The sequence below is a fragment of the Nelumbo lutea genome, chromosome 1 (assembly GCF_056320005.1).
Source record: "Nelumbo lutea isolate HS-2025 chromosome 1, American lotus-T2T, whole genome shotgun sequence".
Classification (NCBI taxonomy): domain Eukaryota; kingdom Viridiplantae; phylum Streptophyta; class Magnoliopsida; order Proteales; family Nelumbonaceae; genus Nelumbo; species Nelumbo lutea.
This window is the reverse complement of record NC_142684.1, coordinates 89,887,744-89,907,366: the sequence shown is the minus strand read 5'-3', so window position 1 is coordinate 89,907,366 and position 19,623 is coordinate 89,887,744. Positions and strand designations below refer to the sequence as shown.

General features: G+C 36.4%; 1 protein-coding gene across 1 annotated transcript; it reads right to left on the bottom strand.

Moving 5' to 3' along the window:
- Window positions 1-6,543: 6,543 nt before the first annotated feature.
- LOC148876044 (pathogenesis-related genes transcriptional activator PTI5-like) lies at window positions 6,544-7,947 on the bottom strand. Its single transcript, XM_088965377.1, has one exon. The coding sequence runs from the start codon at window positions 7,762-7,764 to the stop codon at window positions 7,135-7,137; it is 630 nt and encodes a 209-aa protein (XP_088821503.1). The 5' UTR covers window positions 7,765-7,947; the 3' UTR covers window positions 6,544-7,134.
- Window positions 7,948-19,623: the final 11,676 nt, after the last annotated feature.

Below are 19,623 nucleotides of genomic sequence, written 5' to 3'. Positions count from 1 at the left end.
GCATCTGGACGGGGCTGGACGCCGGCAAAAAACCCGAGTGGAGCTCATCAAGGCAGGTTCACAAAAGAAGGCGTTTTTGGCGCATTAGGGTCACCCCCAAACTCTACTTCTTCCACCACCTCTCCCCCAAGAAGCTTCTCATCCGACTTCGGGATTCATACGTTAAGATGATTCTTGGGTTCGCCAATTCCAGGGTGTTTAGCGTTGGGTTCAGTGGTGGTGGCGCGGTTGGGGCAGGCTTTGGGTTTAGGAGGCCTCCCTTGAAGGAGTAGGACGAGAAAGTGCTGATTGAAATTTATATATCTTTGATGGCTCAGCGACAATTAGTGTCTCACAATGTAGGCAGGTTGGCTGCCCAGATCTCATGTTGACAGTGAAAACTGAAAAGGGGTTTTCCTTTTTCGACTTCCCTTTCTTTCTCCTTCTCACCTCTCTCTCTCTCTCTCTCTCTCTCTCTCTCTCTCTTTATGTGCTTCATTTTAGTTTTTGGGGATGGTGATTCCGGTCTTCGAGTTATAAGCTAATAATGAGGCTACTTTTACTGAGCGCCTTGCTCCTCCAGCCATGTGCACAGGAACCAGAGTTCTGGTTTGGCCTCGGCTATGACGTCCTCGAGGGTCAGCAATGGGATGCCTTCCGTGAGATCCTAAAGAGCGCAAATGGAGTCCATCTCAGTAACGATTACACAGGCACTGACTTGCTTAACAACAGCAACACAACCCTTGTTGGCATCTCCATACCCATATATAACTGCTACTTGTCAACATCTCCAACCAGCGTATTAGACTGGGTTGCAATGAGCCTCTCTGTTCTCGTTCTTGTCTGGTGGCCGGGTTGCAGTCCTTGCCGGGTGTTGCAACCAGCATATCAGACCTAGAAACAGGCAATTGAGAAGTTGCCAGAGATCGCCGCCTCTCTGTTCTCGTGGAGGAAGAGAAAGGAGAAGAGAGAACGAGCGAGCAAGCAAGAGAGAAGGAGAAGAGAGAGAGTGCAAGCGATTAATAAATACATCAAAAATTTTAATGTATTTATTACATCGATTATCGATGTAATTAAATGGTAAAATGCAATTTTATATCAAATTTTGGTGTAAAATTACATATTTACCAAATGCCTGCAAAATCGAACCGGGGTGCAAGGTTTACCCCAGTTTGATTTTACACCTCTACCAAACGCAGCCTTAGTCAAAATTTGAATGGTCCTAGAGCATTCATGCTAAACCTGGAAATAAGGATTGATTTGGCTAATATTGCATTTAACATTCCTTATTTTAATAATTTATCTTTTTTTTTCTATTAAAATTCTCCTATGAATACTGATTTTTTAATTGTAAAAAGGATATGAGATAGATCAAATTAGAAACTTTCATAGGTTGGACCACCAGGAAAAAAATTTGGCTTTCAACAAATTGAGATGTCAATAGAGCTTTTTCCTACAGGGATGAATAGAATCAAGGATTGATTGACTTGATTCGAATTGGCCTGAGTTAGCATTTTACATTATGTTTGGGCATTTGGCGGAATCATTCAAATTTGACAAAAGCCTAAACCAAGCCTGCCCAAATTGAACCCCAAGATACAATGTCGGTTGTCGGATGAACTTACATGTCATTTGCAGAGTAGTATCGATTCTTTTCTTTCCTTTATTTTTTCTTTCCATTTGTGAGGACTTGGGCCAAACAGTCTGTTTTTTCAGCTTTTTACACATGACATGTTATCCCACTCAACTCCTTGTTTGTCCTTTTAATTAAAAGAATATTAATTGCAAATATTCATTTACCCCACATTTCATGGTAATGTATCATGCTCAGAAAGCTCCCAAACAGCCAAAGTTTTCCCATCTACAAAAATTGTCCTTTTATTTGATTCTGCATTGATAAAAAAAATAGGTTCAAATGCTGTCTATTTACTAAAAAGTTATAAGTTCATTTATCATAAAAGTATTCCTCAAATATAAATTCATTTTATTCCTGATCTACAATATCAAAATCACTTTGGTTTATCAAAAAAATCATTTTTAATTTATTTTATTAATAAAATATGATATTTTGATCATTTTTATTCATTTTAGTAATAATATTTAATATCCTATTTTCACTTCATGGGGCTAAACAGGGGATTTAATACCAAATCTCCGCTACAACGAGCCACGATTAATATTGGTTATTTCGGAAAATATTATTGATGCAATTTAATATACAAATCCAAGTACTATTCATGACTGTCGATCTCTCCGAAGTTCGATCACAGTTTTCATCGTGTGTGCTAAATCATACGTCTCGAGTCTGTAACAGAGCATCCCATTTGTTTGCTCAATTTTGTATTAGACACAATTGCCGTATGACTTGGTCTATCGTTCCTAACTTCCTCAGAGCAGTAGTCACAGACGAGATGTAATTTTGTTGTTTGCTGAATGAAATTATCTTGAAGTTCAAAAAAATATACATTAGGCTGCATTTGTTTTAGGTGTAAATTTAGTTTTATATCGATGGCAAATGTGAACCGATTTAGTTGTTAATGTAAATTGGGACCGGTAGATTTTAAAAATTTACGCCAACTATGTTTGGTTGCCAAGGTATAAATTTTGTGAAAATTTACGTAAAGGAGGAAGGAAGCAGAGGAAGAAGAAGAAGAAAATTGAGGAGGAGAAGAGAAAGAGAGACTGATGGGAGGTGGGTTTAGATTTGCCGCTGCAACGGTGATGATGGAACAGAGAGAAAAAAAAGGGGGAAGAAGGAGAGAGAGAGAGAGAGAGAAATCGCCAGTGCCACTGCTGCCTGGTGTTCAGATCTGTCGCTGTAACCAGTTGCAGCGGTGGTTACGAAACAGAGAAAAAAAAAAAGGAAGAAGAAGAAGAAGAGAAAATGAGAAGAGAGAGAGAGAGAGATAAAGAGAAATTGCCGGTGCCCTGCCACCTTGGTTTCAGATCAATGACAGAACAGAGAAAAAAAAAGGGGGAAGAAGAAGATGAAGAAGAAGAGAGAGAGAGAGGGGGTTAAGAAAGAGACGTTAGTTTTACACCTATAATTTCCATGTACATCGATTATCAATAGATTATCAATGTAAAAAAAAATCAAAAATCAGTTTTACACCGATTTAGGTATACACATTTTCCAAACATGTGAAAAATTGAACTGGGTGTAAAATTTACCCTGATTCAATTTTCCACCCCAAACAAACGTGGCCTTAATAAATCAAATTTAGATGCTTTTGCAGAGCCCATAGAAAGAAAAAGTATGGATCTTACTAAAAAAAAGGTTGATATTTCATACCCAAAATATCAATTTGTACAGTGTTTGGTATGGCTTTCCGGTTATTTGATAGGCATTGTCAGGTCATCGTTATATGAATATTTGTCCCATCATGTTATTTTGTACACCTATTTATCTTGATTTATGTGCAAGTTAATCATTGAGAAATTTTCATTTAACCTTTCTCCACCACAGAATTGTTTATTTACTATTCTACTTATATGATATGATGTTTAATGACGTCTAATATCGTTTTAAGTGTCAATATGGCCTAGCGGAAGTTATTATGACTTGATAGGTGAAGTTGGTTGGGCTACTTGCATATTGCATATTTATGGAGCCCAATCGTCAATTCAATTATAGTGCTAATCTTTTGATTTATCGTATACAGAGAGCCTTCCTTCCATAAGTATTTAATACTAACTCAATTCAAGGATTTAATAATGGCGTAGCTTTGAACATGCAGGGTAGTAAGACAGACTAGTTGGAAGGATTAGGAAAAGTAAGAGAACAGAATGAAAAAGAGATGAGCTTATAAGTCATTGTGTGATTCATATAAAGCACATGTCTTTTTGTATTATGTCTCTCTCTATATATGTGTTTGTGCGCGTGCATGTGTATATGATTTGGTGGAGGTATGATTCAAAACCTCCACCAAATGATTTAACAATAGTATTAAATAGAAGAGAATGGCAAAACAGGAATAAAGCTATGTTTGGGAATGCTTAAATAAGTGTTTATTTGGGTTATTAAATATTTATTGGTATTTGGGAAATAAAGTGTAGGAAATAATTTAACAATAGTATTAAATAAAAGTACTTTTTTTTAAAGCATTTTTTATTAAAGTATTTTTACGAAAGCATTTTTATGAAAGTATTTTATCTATAAAAGTGTTTTCATAAAAAGTACTTTTATAAAAGTACTTTCAAAAGGTATATTTTAAAATTTTGAAAGAAAATGACGGACAAAATAGTCACAAAAGCTTATTTAAGTGCTTATTAGAGAAAAAGACTACCAAACACCCAATATAAAATAAGTGTTTATTTTAAAAAATTTGGGTGCCAAATGCAAATAAGTGCTTATTTGAATAAGCACTTGTTCAATAAGCACCTATTTTTAACTTAAGCACTCCCAAACATAGCCTAAGTAGTTGAGATAAGGCTTAATTGGTTGGTGGACCAGTTGGGATCTATTCTTGTTCCCATTAGGGTTTGGGGCTCGAGGTGATGGTTTACCCCCTATTGTTTAGCCCACCATCAAATTGCATCTAACAAAAAAGAAATAAGGCTTTGTTGATGGTGAATATCTTTTCAATGGCTTCATATAATATTAATCATGGAACGGGTATTGTAAGCAGTTTGGATCAAGTAGATACACATAGTGAACACAATGAGTAAATACTTGGAAAATTTTTTTGACTCTTGTTAGAGGTGTAAATTGGGCCATGCCGCAAACCACCATGCATGAACTTGGACGGGCTTGACATTACAATCTATAAGCCGTACTAGGCCTTAGATTTTAGGTCTTTGGGCCGCCGGGCCAGTACGGCACGGCACGACCGAGCGGTGGAAAACAACAGCCTGCGCTGTTTGGAAACCATTTTTGCGCATGACACGTACCCTACCCCACTTAGTTCCTTATTCGTCTTGTTTACTAACAGAATATTAGCATTGCAAATACTCTCTTACCCCACATGCATGATAACGTGTCATGCACAGGAAGCTATTAGAGAAGCTATTTCTAAATTGCTAGGCTGGTCCCTTACTCCCCTGTCTATAAACCAGAAATCCTAAACATGCATCGGAGTTCGGGAGCTTAATCAAAAAACCACAGGCGCCAAGTAGCTAAAATTCTTCCTCCCAAATTGAAATCCCTTGTCATTTCAAAACATTTGTTGCTAACATTAAAGCAAATTAATTTGGTGTTTCTTAGTCGACACACCCCTCTTCGAAACAAATTTGTCCAGAAAATCATTTGTTTCTCACAAGAAACGCAAGGTCTAACATAGGTGTTGAAATCCACTCAAAACAAAGTTATAGCAGAGTTATGTCTGGTGTAAAGGATTTCAGGGGACCAATGAAATCAAATTGGTATTAAATCTCTATAGGCTAGACACTTAGACAGGAATAGTAAGGGCCACTCTATTCTACTCACACAGGACAGAAAATGGTTGTGGGTGTGAATTACATAAGAAGGGTGAAGGGTCCACATCCTTTGTGGTGAGCTGCAATTCATGAGCTGGGAATCTCACACAACACATGGTAGTTGGGGTGAGGTGGGTTCGAATCATCTGTTTGGATGGAGACATAAAGACGCTGGAGGCCACAAGCCCACAAGGGTATCCCCCACATGGTGATGCTCTTTTCGTCGGGGGATTGGTGAATTGGTGTCAAAGAAACCTGTGACAACAGAAGATGCGGATGATTGTTCACAAAATTCCAATTTGACAACACACAAATGTAAGTGTCCAACTAAAATATTAGATGGAATCTGTTCAGTCACAGAAGTACTATCCTCTATCTATTGGCACTATGGAAATACCCTTGTCAATCAATTGGTTCCCTCCCCTCCTCCTCCTTCCTCTATGCCTTATCACATGGGCCAGAATTTTTCTAGTTGGAGATTTAAATGATTGTCATTTTTCTCGTGGATGCTAGTCTGGGCAGGTGGCCATTAAGGCCCATTAAGGCCCATTAAGGTGCACCATTGCAATTGGGCATTGGAGCCCCCACATGGTATAGGTCATTGAGTGCCTTAGATTAAGGTGTACCATTGCAACCCTTTTTGCAGTTCTATCGTGGCATGACCACTCAGTACACCTAAGTCTGAATCACCCATGCTAGTAACAACATCAGCCCACCAAAAAATGGCAACCCACAATAATATCAGTACAGCCATGAATCAGGAAACAGAAGACCCACTAATTACACTGTCTTTGCAATAAATATGACTAAAGAAGACTCCATGGCACAATAATTGAGCAAGTCTTGAGTCGAGCTACAGAGAGTAGATTTCTGCACTGAGAATCCACAACTCACAGATGGCACCTTCGACAGGATTAGCCTTACTTATACGGCCCATGGCCCCTTCTACAATGGTGGTCAAAATCTTGACCTAATGGAATGACTACGACCATTCATCTACCATATTCTCGTGGAAAAGTAGAAAGAACAAGTGGATATTCCAAAAGAAAGTCCATGTTTTTGGTTCAAAATATCATTAATCCATCCAATGGTAATTATGCCCCTCGAATGAATGCAAGCCACATGTTTGACATATGTCAAACCCATTAATTTGGTTTAGAAATCAATCCATTCAATAATATATTTGCATTTGACCATAGTATTGGTATTTGGGATTCTTATACAAAACCAATTTGGTTTGCGGAATTACCAAAACTCTCAATCACAGTCACCCATTTTCTTAACATGAAGTTACAAACACAGTTCTTATCACTAATTAAGACTGTATTTGGTTTGAAAGAAAAAGTGGAGAAAGGAAAGGTAGGGAAACCTTACAATGTACGTGCTTCATCCTTAGTGGTTCAGCTCTCTCTCTCTCTGGCAACCAACAATGGTTTAATTTAAGCTTAGTAGCCCACTTTTGTGCCTTACTTGTCAATTATAAGCCACATGATACATGTCTGAGATTCAAAAGTTGAAGCAAGAAAAGAAATTGAATACAATATCTTTGCCTCTAAAGCATGTCATGGCTTAGCTAGCTCACCTGCTTAATTACTCCAAACAAATGAAGAACCACCACATGAGCGTAGATTACAAAGCCATATATTCATATAAAATATTGGCTCTATGTATAAGACAAAAGCACCCTCTCACTCAAAAGTCAAAAGAGAAATCCCTTCTCCCAGTAAAACAGGTGTGTGTTCATGTCTCAACATTGCAGGGGCGACATGATGAGGAAGAAGAGGAAAAGTCGATGGCTTCTCCCATCTCAGAAGCCCTCAACAACTTCTCCAAGTATTCTGAGCCCAAATCCTGGAGCTCCACGACTGAACTACCTTCTGATTCCGATTGATCATCCGTTGATACCCCACTGCAACTACCAACAGTGCTGGAGGAGGACTCCTTACCCAGGCTGGAAGTAGGCTTGAATCTGCTGCCACTGGAAGCTGCAGCCACAACTTCAGCAGGAAAATTGAGGAGCGCCTTGGCACCCCGCATCCGGAATGCAGCCCTGTCGTAAGCTAAAGCTGCCTCTTCTGCTGTGTCGAATGTGCCAAGCCAAACACGAGCTCCATGTCGGGATGAATCTCTGATCTCAGCTGCGAATTTCCCCCACGGACGGCGCCTCACACCTCTATAATGCTTCTTGCCGATATGCCCAGTTGGTTCCATGCCGTTTTGGCTCTGAATTTTGTCTCTGGCTGGTGACCATGAGTTTCCGATGGCCATGGCCTCGTTTAGGACTTCGTATAGGACCATGTCTTGGGAGTCATTCTCGTTGAGAGGTAGCTCACTCTCTAGGAACGCAGCGTTGCTTAATGAAGGAACCATGGCTCTACCTCTACTGCTCTTCTGGAAGTGGAGCTGGTGGGTGGTGTTGGTGCTTGTAGATGATGTTTGAAGAGAGAGAGTGCAAATGGTCCTATTTGTATAGAGAGACTTTTACGGAGGGTGGGGTGGAGGGGGTAGAGAAAACGAAGGTGGGAGGAATCAGCGGTGGAAAAGGTTATCATTTTCTACTTTCTGGATTTTCTTTTTTCATTTGTTCTTTCTTTCTTTCTTTATTTTATTATTATTATTATTTTTTTTTTTTTGGTGGAAGTGGGAGGGGGGAGGTGCCTTTGTGGATTGATGCAAACAATTACCCCTTCGTTCGGTAAGATATTACGAATAATTTACCCTCTCATTTTTAGGGGGTGTGGGTTGATTAATATAAATTTTTATGAGAAATATTTTTATACCTTAAATCTTATAAATTGATCAATACAAATGACTATTTTATCTAAAACGTCAAATTTGATGTTTCTTATACATGCACTTTTCTTAATTGAAATGACACTCATAATGGTGACTAGCATTTTGCCACATCAGCAAAAAACCTCATCCTATTTTAGGAGACTATGACCAAAACCCTCTTCCTATTTTGGGAGGATTTCAGTTTTGATTTAGCTACTCTCACCGAGTCATTTTGAAGAAGCTTAAAAGACTAGTTTTACTAGAAAATCAATTTCTTAGCTAAACGAAAGCAAATTGGGGCTTTCTATGTGTGCGGGGATAAGGGCACTTTGCAAAGCTAGAAGCCAGTACATGAAAGCCTCCCCAAGTCCCAAACATTATTTAATGCCCGTTTTGAAGGGCATATAATGGCTTCTCGCATTATCTGAGCTGACGAACTAGGAATGCCATGAAGCTTTGTCTGATTAAAACATGAAAAGCCAAAAATAGGTTTACAAGAACTGCAAATTTGACTTTTCAATAAAGTCAAAGTTCAAAATATTAATACACCTCCTCCCCCCTAATGGAAGGGATGTATTAATAATTTGAACCTTCCATTTTATATTATCTTAATTTTTTTCTTCAAAACTTGAAAGGAGGCCTGGAAATAATATTTATTAACATTAAAACAAACCTTTTTTAAAAAGCCCTAAAAACAACATATCAATACCCTGTGGATATTCTATATGGACTGATATGTTGCGGAATTTTGATTTCAATGAACATTTTAGCTAAAAGAAAAAAAAAAAAAAATCCTTCAGCTTATTTACAAAAAGGGTGATGCGGTAGTTATTAGCAATTTCAAGGGTAGCATATTATTTATCCCTTGTACTCATATTCGTGAGCCCTGATGGCGTGAGTGGGTGACGTCATTGATAAGGGCTTTCTTGGCGGTAACGGCATACATAGACCCCAATGCGGGGAGCCTTCCTTGCTCCCTCCTCGGTCGTTGATTCTGACTCATTGTGGGACCCGAACGAAATCCAGTCTCCATCTTGACTTTTCAACCATTTTGATGAAAATAGGAAGTAATTCCACGAAAAAGACAACTCCGCTTACAGCCACCGGATTGGAATAAGCTTTGGATTGTAGTCAGAGGCGGTCTGACGTGAAGCCGATCCATTATTATTTAAGAGATAGATATGGCTTATCTTTATAATTGAAAGCGAGATTTTTTGCTTTTGGGTCCGGATTCATTTCTATGGAGAATAGGAGAGAAAGATGGTCAAAATTGAAGACCCCTCGTGTAATTTAAAAGATGCATGATATCACGTGTATTGAAAGGAGAAAAATACTAGAAGGAGAAGAAGAAGAAAAAGATATTGTATCCTATGAAAGTAAAAATAGTGTAAAATATCTTTTGTACAGGGAAAAGGAGATGGATCTGCTTCCATTACATCTGTATGTTACGTTAACGTGCTGATAGTATGGCATTAGAACATCTCCTGTATGTTACATTATGAGGAGATATGAGTAGGGTCTATTTCCAATAAGTGGTCCCATCAAGCCTTTACAGCCACACATTGGGAGTATCTCTTTTGCCATTCATATCGAGATATTCCCAATGGATGATTGCAGTGACTTGTTGATGATGTTATTGGGATGATTGTTGAGAACAAATTCCCAGCTCGGAAGATATTCTTGATGTGCGGTTTGATGTCATGCTATTAACATGTTAATCACATCTCATGTTGGCAGTAGATCCTGCTGTCCGGAAAGGACCGTTATGTGGCAAAAGGTTTTGAGTTTATGTCCCCTCTGCATCTCTAAGAGTTGGTCCCAATTTGATTATTTTATTGATTGAAAAGTATGTTTGAAAATGAACTCCAAAATCCAAATCGGCATCTACTGACTAAACATAATTCGATTTTCTAAGGGACTGAAAAGAGGGTTGGAACTTTGAAAAAAGTTTGATGCCTAAGCCCTGAAAAAATATTAATAAATTTATTATCTTGATGTAGGGTCGGGATTTTTGGAGTTTTGTGCACGTGGGGTTCACAATCTTCTTAGGTCCTTAGCCATTTGCTTAGGTCCAGGACCATCTTTTTCTATAAGAGTTTATATTTATTGAGTAAACAGTATCATATAGGCGCTTCATCAGCAAAGCCTCATTAATTGTATTCATATGTATAATGTTTGCAAAAGTATATATGAATTTCTGTGCATCTCTCCTATTTTAAGAAATTTTATTTTAGAGCTTTCTGAAAAATAGGTATTTAGCAGTTTTTTTACACTTTGCTGATGTGGTGCCAAATGGTGCCTATATGTCATAAATACACACATTAATAGTTTTTTTCAATTTTACAACTACACAAATATAAAACGTTTATTCAATAAACATAAAATGATTTCATTCGGTGGTTTGAATTGAATGGTCTGGCCAATTGTTGGAATGAGATAAATGGCATTCTGATGTTGAGAAAGTTCTAAAGCTTTTGCCTAATAAAATAAGATGCTGAATAATATTTCGCCATTTCATATTGTTTAATATCGTATCCATTGTCAAATTATAATTGCAAATGCTTAAATCATTTTTTACTATTTTGATTATTTTTTTTTCTCCACTAGTCTAACCCCTTCAACTTGTGACAGAGCATGTCTTCTTACAGATGTCGTAGATCATCTTCTAGCTACTCTTAGGTTATAATATTAAATGCGATATTTAATTTATTTCCAACACAAAAGTTGTGAAGATGATAAATTATAGTAACAAATGAAGTGGAAATTAATATATTATTTTTTCAAAGTGCAAATTCATTGAGAAATTAAAATCAACATAAAAACATCTATTGCCATATGATGGAGATACTCTCTCTTGGGAGAAAACAATGTCACAAACTCACAATCAGATAATAAATATAAAATAGGGGTTTGACTATGATACCAAAAATATATGATATCGAAAAAATTTACAACCAATTAATCAGTATCATAAAAGAGGTTATCAATCCGATGGAATTCATCATAATTCAGAGTGTCTTTTAATTGATCAAAATTCTTCCTGTATTATAGATTTTCCCATAAAATAAACATCTTAGGGGTTGTTCCATAATATAATATTGCTTGCATGGAAATTGTATTTGTTTTTGAAAATAAAACTAATCATATTGACGAATAATCCCATGCTCAGTTTGGAAGGTGTATAAATACAAATATATAGAGTGCAAAATCATGTATTTTATATTATTTTATATGTATTTATATTATACATATTTATATTTATACTCCTTTCAAACTGAGCCTTATATGTTCCCTTTCCACTTCTAATATCACAAGCATCACAAGCAATTGCACGTGCCTTAGCACTTGTATTGCTAAATTTGATGAACAAGATTATCCTTTGGAAATCGACATTGAGTCAATTGACACCTTAGAGAGAGAGAGAGGATAATAAATGGACTAAAATGGCCAAATATCTGGAGCATTTAGACTTAGTTCTTTTATATTTTCTGGACATTAAATTATGTTTTATTTATCATTGGACACCCTACGCTATCTAGAAGAACCCAAAACCAATGAAATGTTTTAAAAGCCTTATGATAGATTTTTCTTTTATTTCTTTCAGGAATCTTAAACTACATATACTTGATTTGTTTTTGAACGATTTGAATTAACTTTCTGGCTTGAATCAGGAAACAGAAAATTTTGAGAGTTGGAATGGAACCGACGCCATTCTTCAAAATACTTGGTTATCTAGAAACCTAAAACCAATGAAATCTTCACAAAGGATTTCCAGACCTAACTTGATGTGGATCTCATTCTTCTAGATAAAGTGTGTTATTTAATTATAGTTTATAAACCAAACCCAATTGGTTTTCTAATCAAATAAAAGCGCAAGCTAATTGCTACCCATCCCGATCAATAATTTTAAGGAAAAATCCAATTTTCAGAGAAAACGAAATTAATCACCTAACTGATTCCCAGTTTTTCTCATAATATTTTTTTGAAGAACAAAAAAAAAAAAAGGAAATGAGCATAGGAGGAGGAATGAATGAATGTGATAGCCTAGAAGCCTATAGTTTCATGAGGTGGGGGTCCCATACATGACCACTCCTGACAAGTGTCTGAATAAAATAAGGGAAATAGGCCCATTAGTTGTTTCCATCAAACCAATAATCCGTTTTGACTGATTAAAAGTAGATCATCTTCTTTGACCCTCCACCGCTTTCTTCCATCCAATGGTTGTCAAAACTCAAAAGCAGCCACACATTATATTTATATCACATGTTCAATTTCCTTGATTCCCCAAGATAAACAAACCCTAGTGCATTTTTATCTTAATTAGGAATTAGGACCACCTAGGTCTTACTCTTACGGGTCTGCAGAACATGTTGAGTGCGGCCTAAACTTCTAGAGCTCTTATCACCGTGGTGGTAAGTTGACAATTCACTTAATTGGTTATCTTGTTCTTGAATCAAATACAAGTCTTTGTGTTTGAAACAGTACTGATCCCTCTTGAATGTCTCAGCTGCTTCAAGTCCGGATCGATCTCCTATCCACGATGATTCTATTCACACCTACTCACATGAGATAGAGGTCATATATGGAAACATTTCATTCTCTTATATGCTATTATATACGAGATGTTTTCAATGCACGGAGATAATATTTTATGGATAGATGTGCGTAAAGTCTTGTAGATAGGAGATCCGAAGTCCCCATATCACCCTCCCTATTTTGTCTGGGAGAAGACTATAAAAAAATCCTCTTACTTTGTTTCAAACTTTCAATGAAATATATAATATATAAGTTAAAAAGAAAGAAAGCTTTCAAATTATTAAAAAAAAAAATCTGTTTTTATTCCTTACAGATTTAATATAAAAGGTCATTACTCAATATCGATTCCAGTCCCCCAGTGGGGTCTTGGGAGTGTTGTTCTGGATATAAAAAAAAATTAAAAACCATCCAATAGAAAAATGTACAGGTGTTGTACTGTTCATGGTCTCGTTCAATTTGGTTTGAAGAAATTCTCAAACAAACCAATCAATTACGATATGAGAATTCCTCTAACCAAATCATACCCTTTTAGTATAGAAAATTAGAAATCAAACCAAACCAAATTAGATTATTAAGTTGTGGTCTGTTTTATTCAATTCGGTTTGGTTTTTAAAATTCAAAAAACTGAACCAAAACCATAATATTACAGTCAATGAACAGATTAAACTGCCAATTTCAGTTTGGATCAATTCAATTTGGCGGTTTGGGCCATATAATGAACACCCCTAGCAAAATGACCATTCTAAATAGTTCAATTTGGTACAATCTATTGCTCGGTCACATGCCAATGTTCTATAAATTGTTGACTCATGATCGGTTCCATATACATAGCAGTATAAGCATCAGATTCCACATGAGTCTGAATCTCCTGCCCATGAGAACTCTGCCCACATTTATCATGACCACACATGGAGAACATCTCATCCTTTGTATAGTATTATGTAGGGGAGATGTTCTCAATTCACGGGGAATAGTGTATTGTGGATAGGCATGGGTAGAATTCTCATGGGCAAGAGATCCGGAGTCATTCCACATGCATCCATATACTACACACGGATTAAGTGGGTCAGGGTGCATATAAGGTCCACTAAACTTACCATGGAAAACCTGCAATTATGCATGTTTGTTCTTGTAAATTCATATTAGGAGAGACGTAGAGGTACCACCTCAATTACAAGGTCATTGGCAATAGAGGAAAATAAACATATGTTATACATAATTGGTTGTAGGGGTGGCAATCGGGCAGGCTTGGGTGCATTGCTTTTGGGTTGAACTTCAACCCAACCCATCTCATCTGTCAACCCATTAATGACCCATTTAAATAAAATTAAATGAATTTGGTTCAATCCAAATCCGATTTGACCCAATCCAGTCCGTTTAGATAAAATAACAAAAATTACACAAAAACGTAGAAAAGTAAAAATTACAAGAAAAATAAAAAATAAAATAAAAAAACATAAAAAGAAGAAAATTATCATGAATTACATAAAAAATATAAAAATTAAAATTAAAATAAATTGCTTAAAAATGTATAAAAGCTGCAAAAAAAAACAGAAATTATAGTAAAATACAAAAATATATGAATGTAACATAAATTATACAAAAGCACCAAAAAATGGAGAAAATTAATAGAAATTACAGGCCTTCTACCTCTCCAAACCAAACCTTGGTTTGATCAGTTCCACCCCAGGAATAACTTAAATGAAATTGGAAGTCTTTTACCTATTCCAGAACACAAATATGCATATTCAGTAAGAATTATACGAAATGCATCTTCATTCTTCAATAAATAAACTTAAAATTCTTTACAGAAAATTAATTCTGAGGAATATAGTTAGAAAAGTAGAAGTGATAATGTTTGTAGTTTGTCGGGTCGAACGGTTCTTGACCAAGTGAATGGTTTTTGACCGTTTGACGGGTCTTGACTGAACCGGACCTGGAATCTTAGTCAGGTGACAATTCAAATGATTTGATCGGTTGGGTCAACGACGGATTCAAAACATTGATTGAACATGTCCTCTAACACCCAAACCAAATGATTCAAACATGCATGATTTACTTAACAAGATCAAAACAAATTTAAACAGCACATTAAAATAGATAGGTTTCACTAATGATAACAATTTAGATTAAGTAAAAAAACTACTAAAGACATAGAATCCTATCCAAATCCCTCAACAAATCATGAAATCATTCCATACATTCCTACACCATTTATGTAATTAGACAAACTAAAAGATGATGAAAAAACCTAGAGAAAATTCGACCTTACATGATTCCATACTCCAATATCATCAAGATCAATGTTTTCAACCCGTCTCGACTCGGTCGGTCAAATCGCTCAAACCATCACCAGGCTAGGATTTTGGGTCTGGTTCAATCTAGACCTATCAGACGGTCAAAACCATTGACTTGGTTAAGAACTGTTCAATCTGACTTGACTGTTGACCAATTTGACATAGTCAGTTCAATCATTGACCCGTTCGGCCCAATGACCAAGTTGTAGGTTGCACACTGAATACATGCAAACTTTCGGAGGCCATAACTTTGCACTCTGATGTTTGGTTGGGGTGATTTTTTTATTTTGGGTAACTTTTTGAAATCTATGCATTTCAAGGCACTATAGACACCGTGCCCCAATATTTTGGCAAAAAAAAACCCTTTTTTGGCCTCAAATTGCAATTTTTATATTTTCTATAAATAAAAAATTAAAAACTGAATTAAAAACATATATTAATTATAATACATATAACATATCTAAAATCTACAATACATATATATGTATATAAATATGTGTATGTATATATATATATATATATATATATATATATATATATAAGATCCGATCAGATTGAAATCAAGGTATATTTGAATCCAATCGGATCTGATAGGACTCAGTTTGATTTTGAATACTAGCTTGGCTCATTATTGCCGAGATAATGGCCTACTTCTTCACATCCACCGTGCAATGCATGCAGTTATTGATAGACACAAAAATCATGGTATACACTTTCGTGTACTAGCTAAAGCGTTACGTATGTCTGGTGGAGATCATATTCACTCTGGTACAGTAGTAGGTAAACTTGAAGGGGAAAGAGAAATCACCTTGGGCTTTGTTGATTTACTACGTGATGATTCCGTGATGAACTGTTGGCACCAGTCCTACATAGATCCGATTGGATTTAAATATACCTTGATTTCAATCTGATCGGATCTATTTGCATCCCTACCAACCGGGTTGAATGGTTCAAACCATGCCACATCAGCGTATATATATATACATACATAGATGAACTGTTGGCACCAGTCCTACATAGATCCGATTGGATTCAAATATACCTTGATTTCAATCTGATCGGATCTATTTGCATCCCTACCAACCGGGTTGAATGGTTCAAACCGTGCCACATCAGCGTATATATATATACATACATATATATGTATTTGAATCCAATCGGATCTGATAGGACTCAGTTTGATTTTGAATACTATCGGTAAGTTGGATCTTTGAATCTAATCCGATCCAACTTGTTTTCTTTAAAAATTAATAAATTATTAAAAGAAAAATAAAATATACTAATTTAATAAAGTAAAAACAAAAAATGCAAGTATTTTTTAATTATTATCATCATATATATACATTTTTTTATAAAAAATAAATAATATAGCAAATTTATAAAAATATATTTATAAATAAATAAATAACATGTATATATGTATTATATATTTATATTTATAAATATATAATACATATCAGATCGAATCATGATCTGATCCATTTGCACCCCTACCGGCTGGTCAAACCGGTAACCCACAACCCAGAGGCAAAAACAGTTCGGCCGTCGGGTTGGTTTTTAAAACATGGATCAAGATATTAACTCACATTAGGTTCAACAAACACTAATGAAGACGTATAATATTCATCCAACCTTTACAATAAGCTATTTCAACATGTTTCCTATACTTAACTATAATGGGACCAATCTCAAAATTGCACATAGGGAGAACATTAGAACACTAATAAGATTCAAGAAAACAAAATACTATGATTAACCAAATAAATTGGGTGAGCAACACACCCCTTTGTGGCCTTGGATCAAGAATGGTGTAGGATGATGACAACTTAAATTGGAGATGATGGTGCTAAAATGGTTTACAATCCCTCCTTGGATGATGCCTTTCTTGAACCGAATAGGTGGAGTGGTTGGCTCGAGTTCCCCTTTTTATTCTTTGTTACTTCTTCCTTGAACCGATTAGACCCTAGAGTTCATGGGCCAAAATTTTCTCTTCTTCCATCTTTGTACTTTCCCTACTTCTCCTTTGGTCAAAATCTACCAAGGTCTCTCCTAGCCTTTTTCTTTTTTTCTTTTTTCTTTTTTTTGGGTTTATATGACCGAATGGTGGAGGCTAGGAAATGGGAATGGAAAAAAAAGGAGGGAGATGGAAGAAGGTAGTTTGGCTATAGGTATTCTTGGTCTGAAAGTCCTAACTCAGGTACCTCTCTTTGAAGGTGATTCAGAGAAAACTATCTAGCTGGGCTACCTACTTGAGGACAATCTTTGGGACAATATCGTCCGGTTTCTAAAAGTTGATGTTGATGTTTTTTCCTGGTATGTAGCAAACATGACGGGGATTAACCCCACTACTAACCTATACGATAGAAGAAGAGGAGCTTCGCCCCTGAATGGTGGTAGGTGATAAGTGAGAAGGTGAACAAACTCCTTGATGTGGCTTTTATTAGGGAAGTGTCATACTCAGGCTAGCTCGCAAACATAGTGATGATGAAGAAAGAAAATGGGAAGTGGAGAATTTGCATCAACTTCATCAACCTCAATTGAGCTTTCCCTAAGGATAGTTTACCCCGTCCTCGATGCAACGGTAAACCATGAGCTCCTCAGCTTCATGGACACATTTTCAGGATATATGCAAATAAATATGCACCCTAAAGACCAAGAAAAGACTGCTTTCATCACTAACTGAGGCCTCTATTGCTACAAAATCATGCCCATTGAACTAAAAAACGCTAGTGCTACCTAACAAAGGCTGGTGAAACACATCTTCAAAGAGTAACTTGGGCAAAATGTGTATGCAAACAAGATTTTCAGTTCATAGAGATAGACACAAGTCATTGAAAACAGAAAGCTACATGGTTTGCCTAGAATAAAGTTTTAATAAGGTTTAAAGCCTTGACTGGATTTTTGGTGCACTAACAATAGCAAGAGCACCTCTTGATTAGCTTCCATTTACATGGTAAGGTGCATTATCTGATAGCAAGTTTCCACTACCCAGAACATAGTTATTGTTGTTGGCTCCCATGGAGCTTGTTACCATGTCAATGGTGCTGCTATTAGTCCAACCCCTAATAGGACGAGGCTTGAATATCGCAGACAACCTTGATAGTGATGCTATAATTTATTGGGCTTTAAGCGACCTAAACTCTTCAACAACTCCCAAATACTCCCCATAACATCCATTTACTAGGTCATTGATCCAATGTCTTTCTTCCCATACCAGCAACTCAGCTGCCCTAACCCATTCTTGGTGCCTATCAAGCTTCCAAATCATCTTCTATGCATTACTTGCACTGAACACCTGGTGCACTGCTTGGAGTTGTTGTTGTTTCTCTTGAGGAAAGCATGGCGCGAGAAAACAATTCTATCCACATCTCTTCCTCTAAACCCTGCATGTGCTGCATGCTTACTCCGCTCGGAATCCTCAAATAGCCAGTGGGTCTTGGCTTCTCTGCATTCTAAATCAAATAACCCAACTCAAGAAAATAGAAAGAAAGAAAGAAAAAGGAAAAAAAAATAAACAAGAAACAAGAAATGGAACACCCATTTTGTTTTTCTAGCCTGTTATCTTTGTTTCATTGTAAAAGATTGAGAAACTCATTCAAATCAAACAATAAACATGTCGAAGTAAAAAAAAGGCAAAATTCTTAAACTATCCTTATAGTTTAGCTAATTGACTAACTCTACCCTTATTATTTATTTATTGTCTTAAAATACCCCTATTGTTTCTAACAACTGATATCATCATTAAGTGCTAATAAAAATAAGAGAAATGTCAAAATCGTCCTCCATTATTCCTCAATTTTTTAAAATAAAACCCAACCGATGAAAAATTTGCCATCCCCTCTTCCTTTCTATCTTCCCTTCACTATTTTGGCCTCACCTCCTAAAAACTGTACCTAAGCAGGTAAATTGGTAAAGATAAAATGACAAGGAAACAGATAGAAATGAGAAGAGAGGAAGATGCAAGTTTCAAAGTGAAGGGATGAGAGATCCATCATATGGATAGCTGAACATTGCAGGTAGGAAGGGCAAATTTTCAAAAATTTCTTTCTCCCATGTGAGAATCACATTCCCTATTTTAGAAAATATGCATTTTCAATGATCAATATTGAACCAAGAACCGAACCAGATCTGAAGACTGCTCCCACTGAAGATGGCACAACGTAGGGTGGAGTAGAATCAGTGGGTTCTTCACAAGAACCGAATCCTTCATCAAGAATTTGATGGAGGGAATGTGAGTACAACTTCATATCAATTTTTCTCAAAAAACTGATATCAATAACACTTCTTGATCGCTCCTACAGTGGAGATCGAACTGGCAATGGCGGTAGCAAGAGAAGAAGATGGCGCAATCTTACTGTAGTTATCTTCTCTCTTTCTGTGATCTAAGATCAGTTCTGTTGAGATGAATGGAGGTTCGTCCTCCTCCTCCTTTTATAGCATTAAAGAAATCAGCTCATAATCCCATTAAGAGTTTCCTGATTCAAATCCTTTTTTTAATTTGGACTATCTTTAAGAGATAAGGAGAACCCCTTATCTTATTTGCAGATTAGATCAACCTTCCTAATCTCATTAAGAACTTCCTGATCCAAATTTTTATTTGGATCTGGACTCTTTGAGTGGA

Excerpts from the sequence above, each read along its gene's own strand:
- LOC148876044 (XM_088965377.1), bottom strand. The coding sequence starts at position 7,764 with ATGGTTCCTTCATTAAGCAACGCTGCGTTCCTAGAGAGTGAGCTACCT.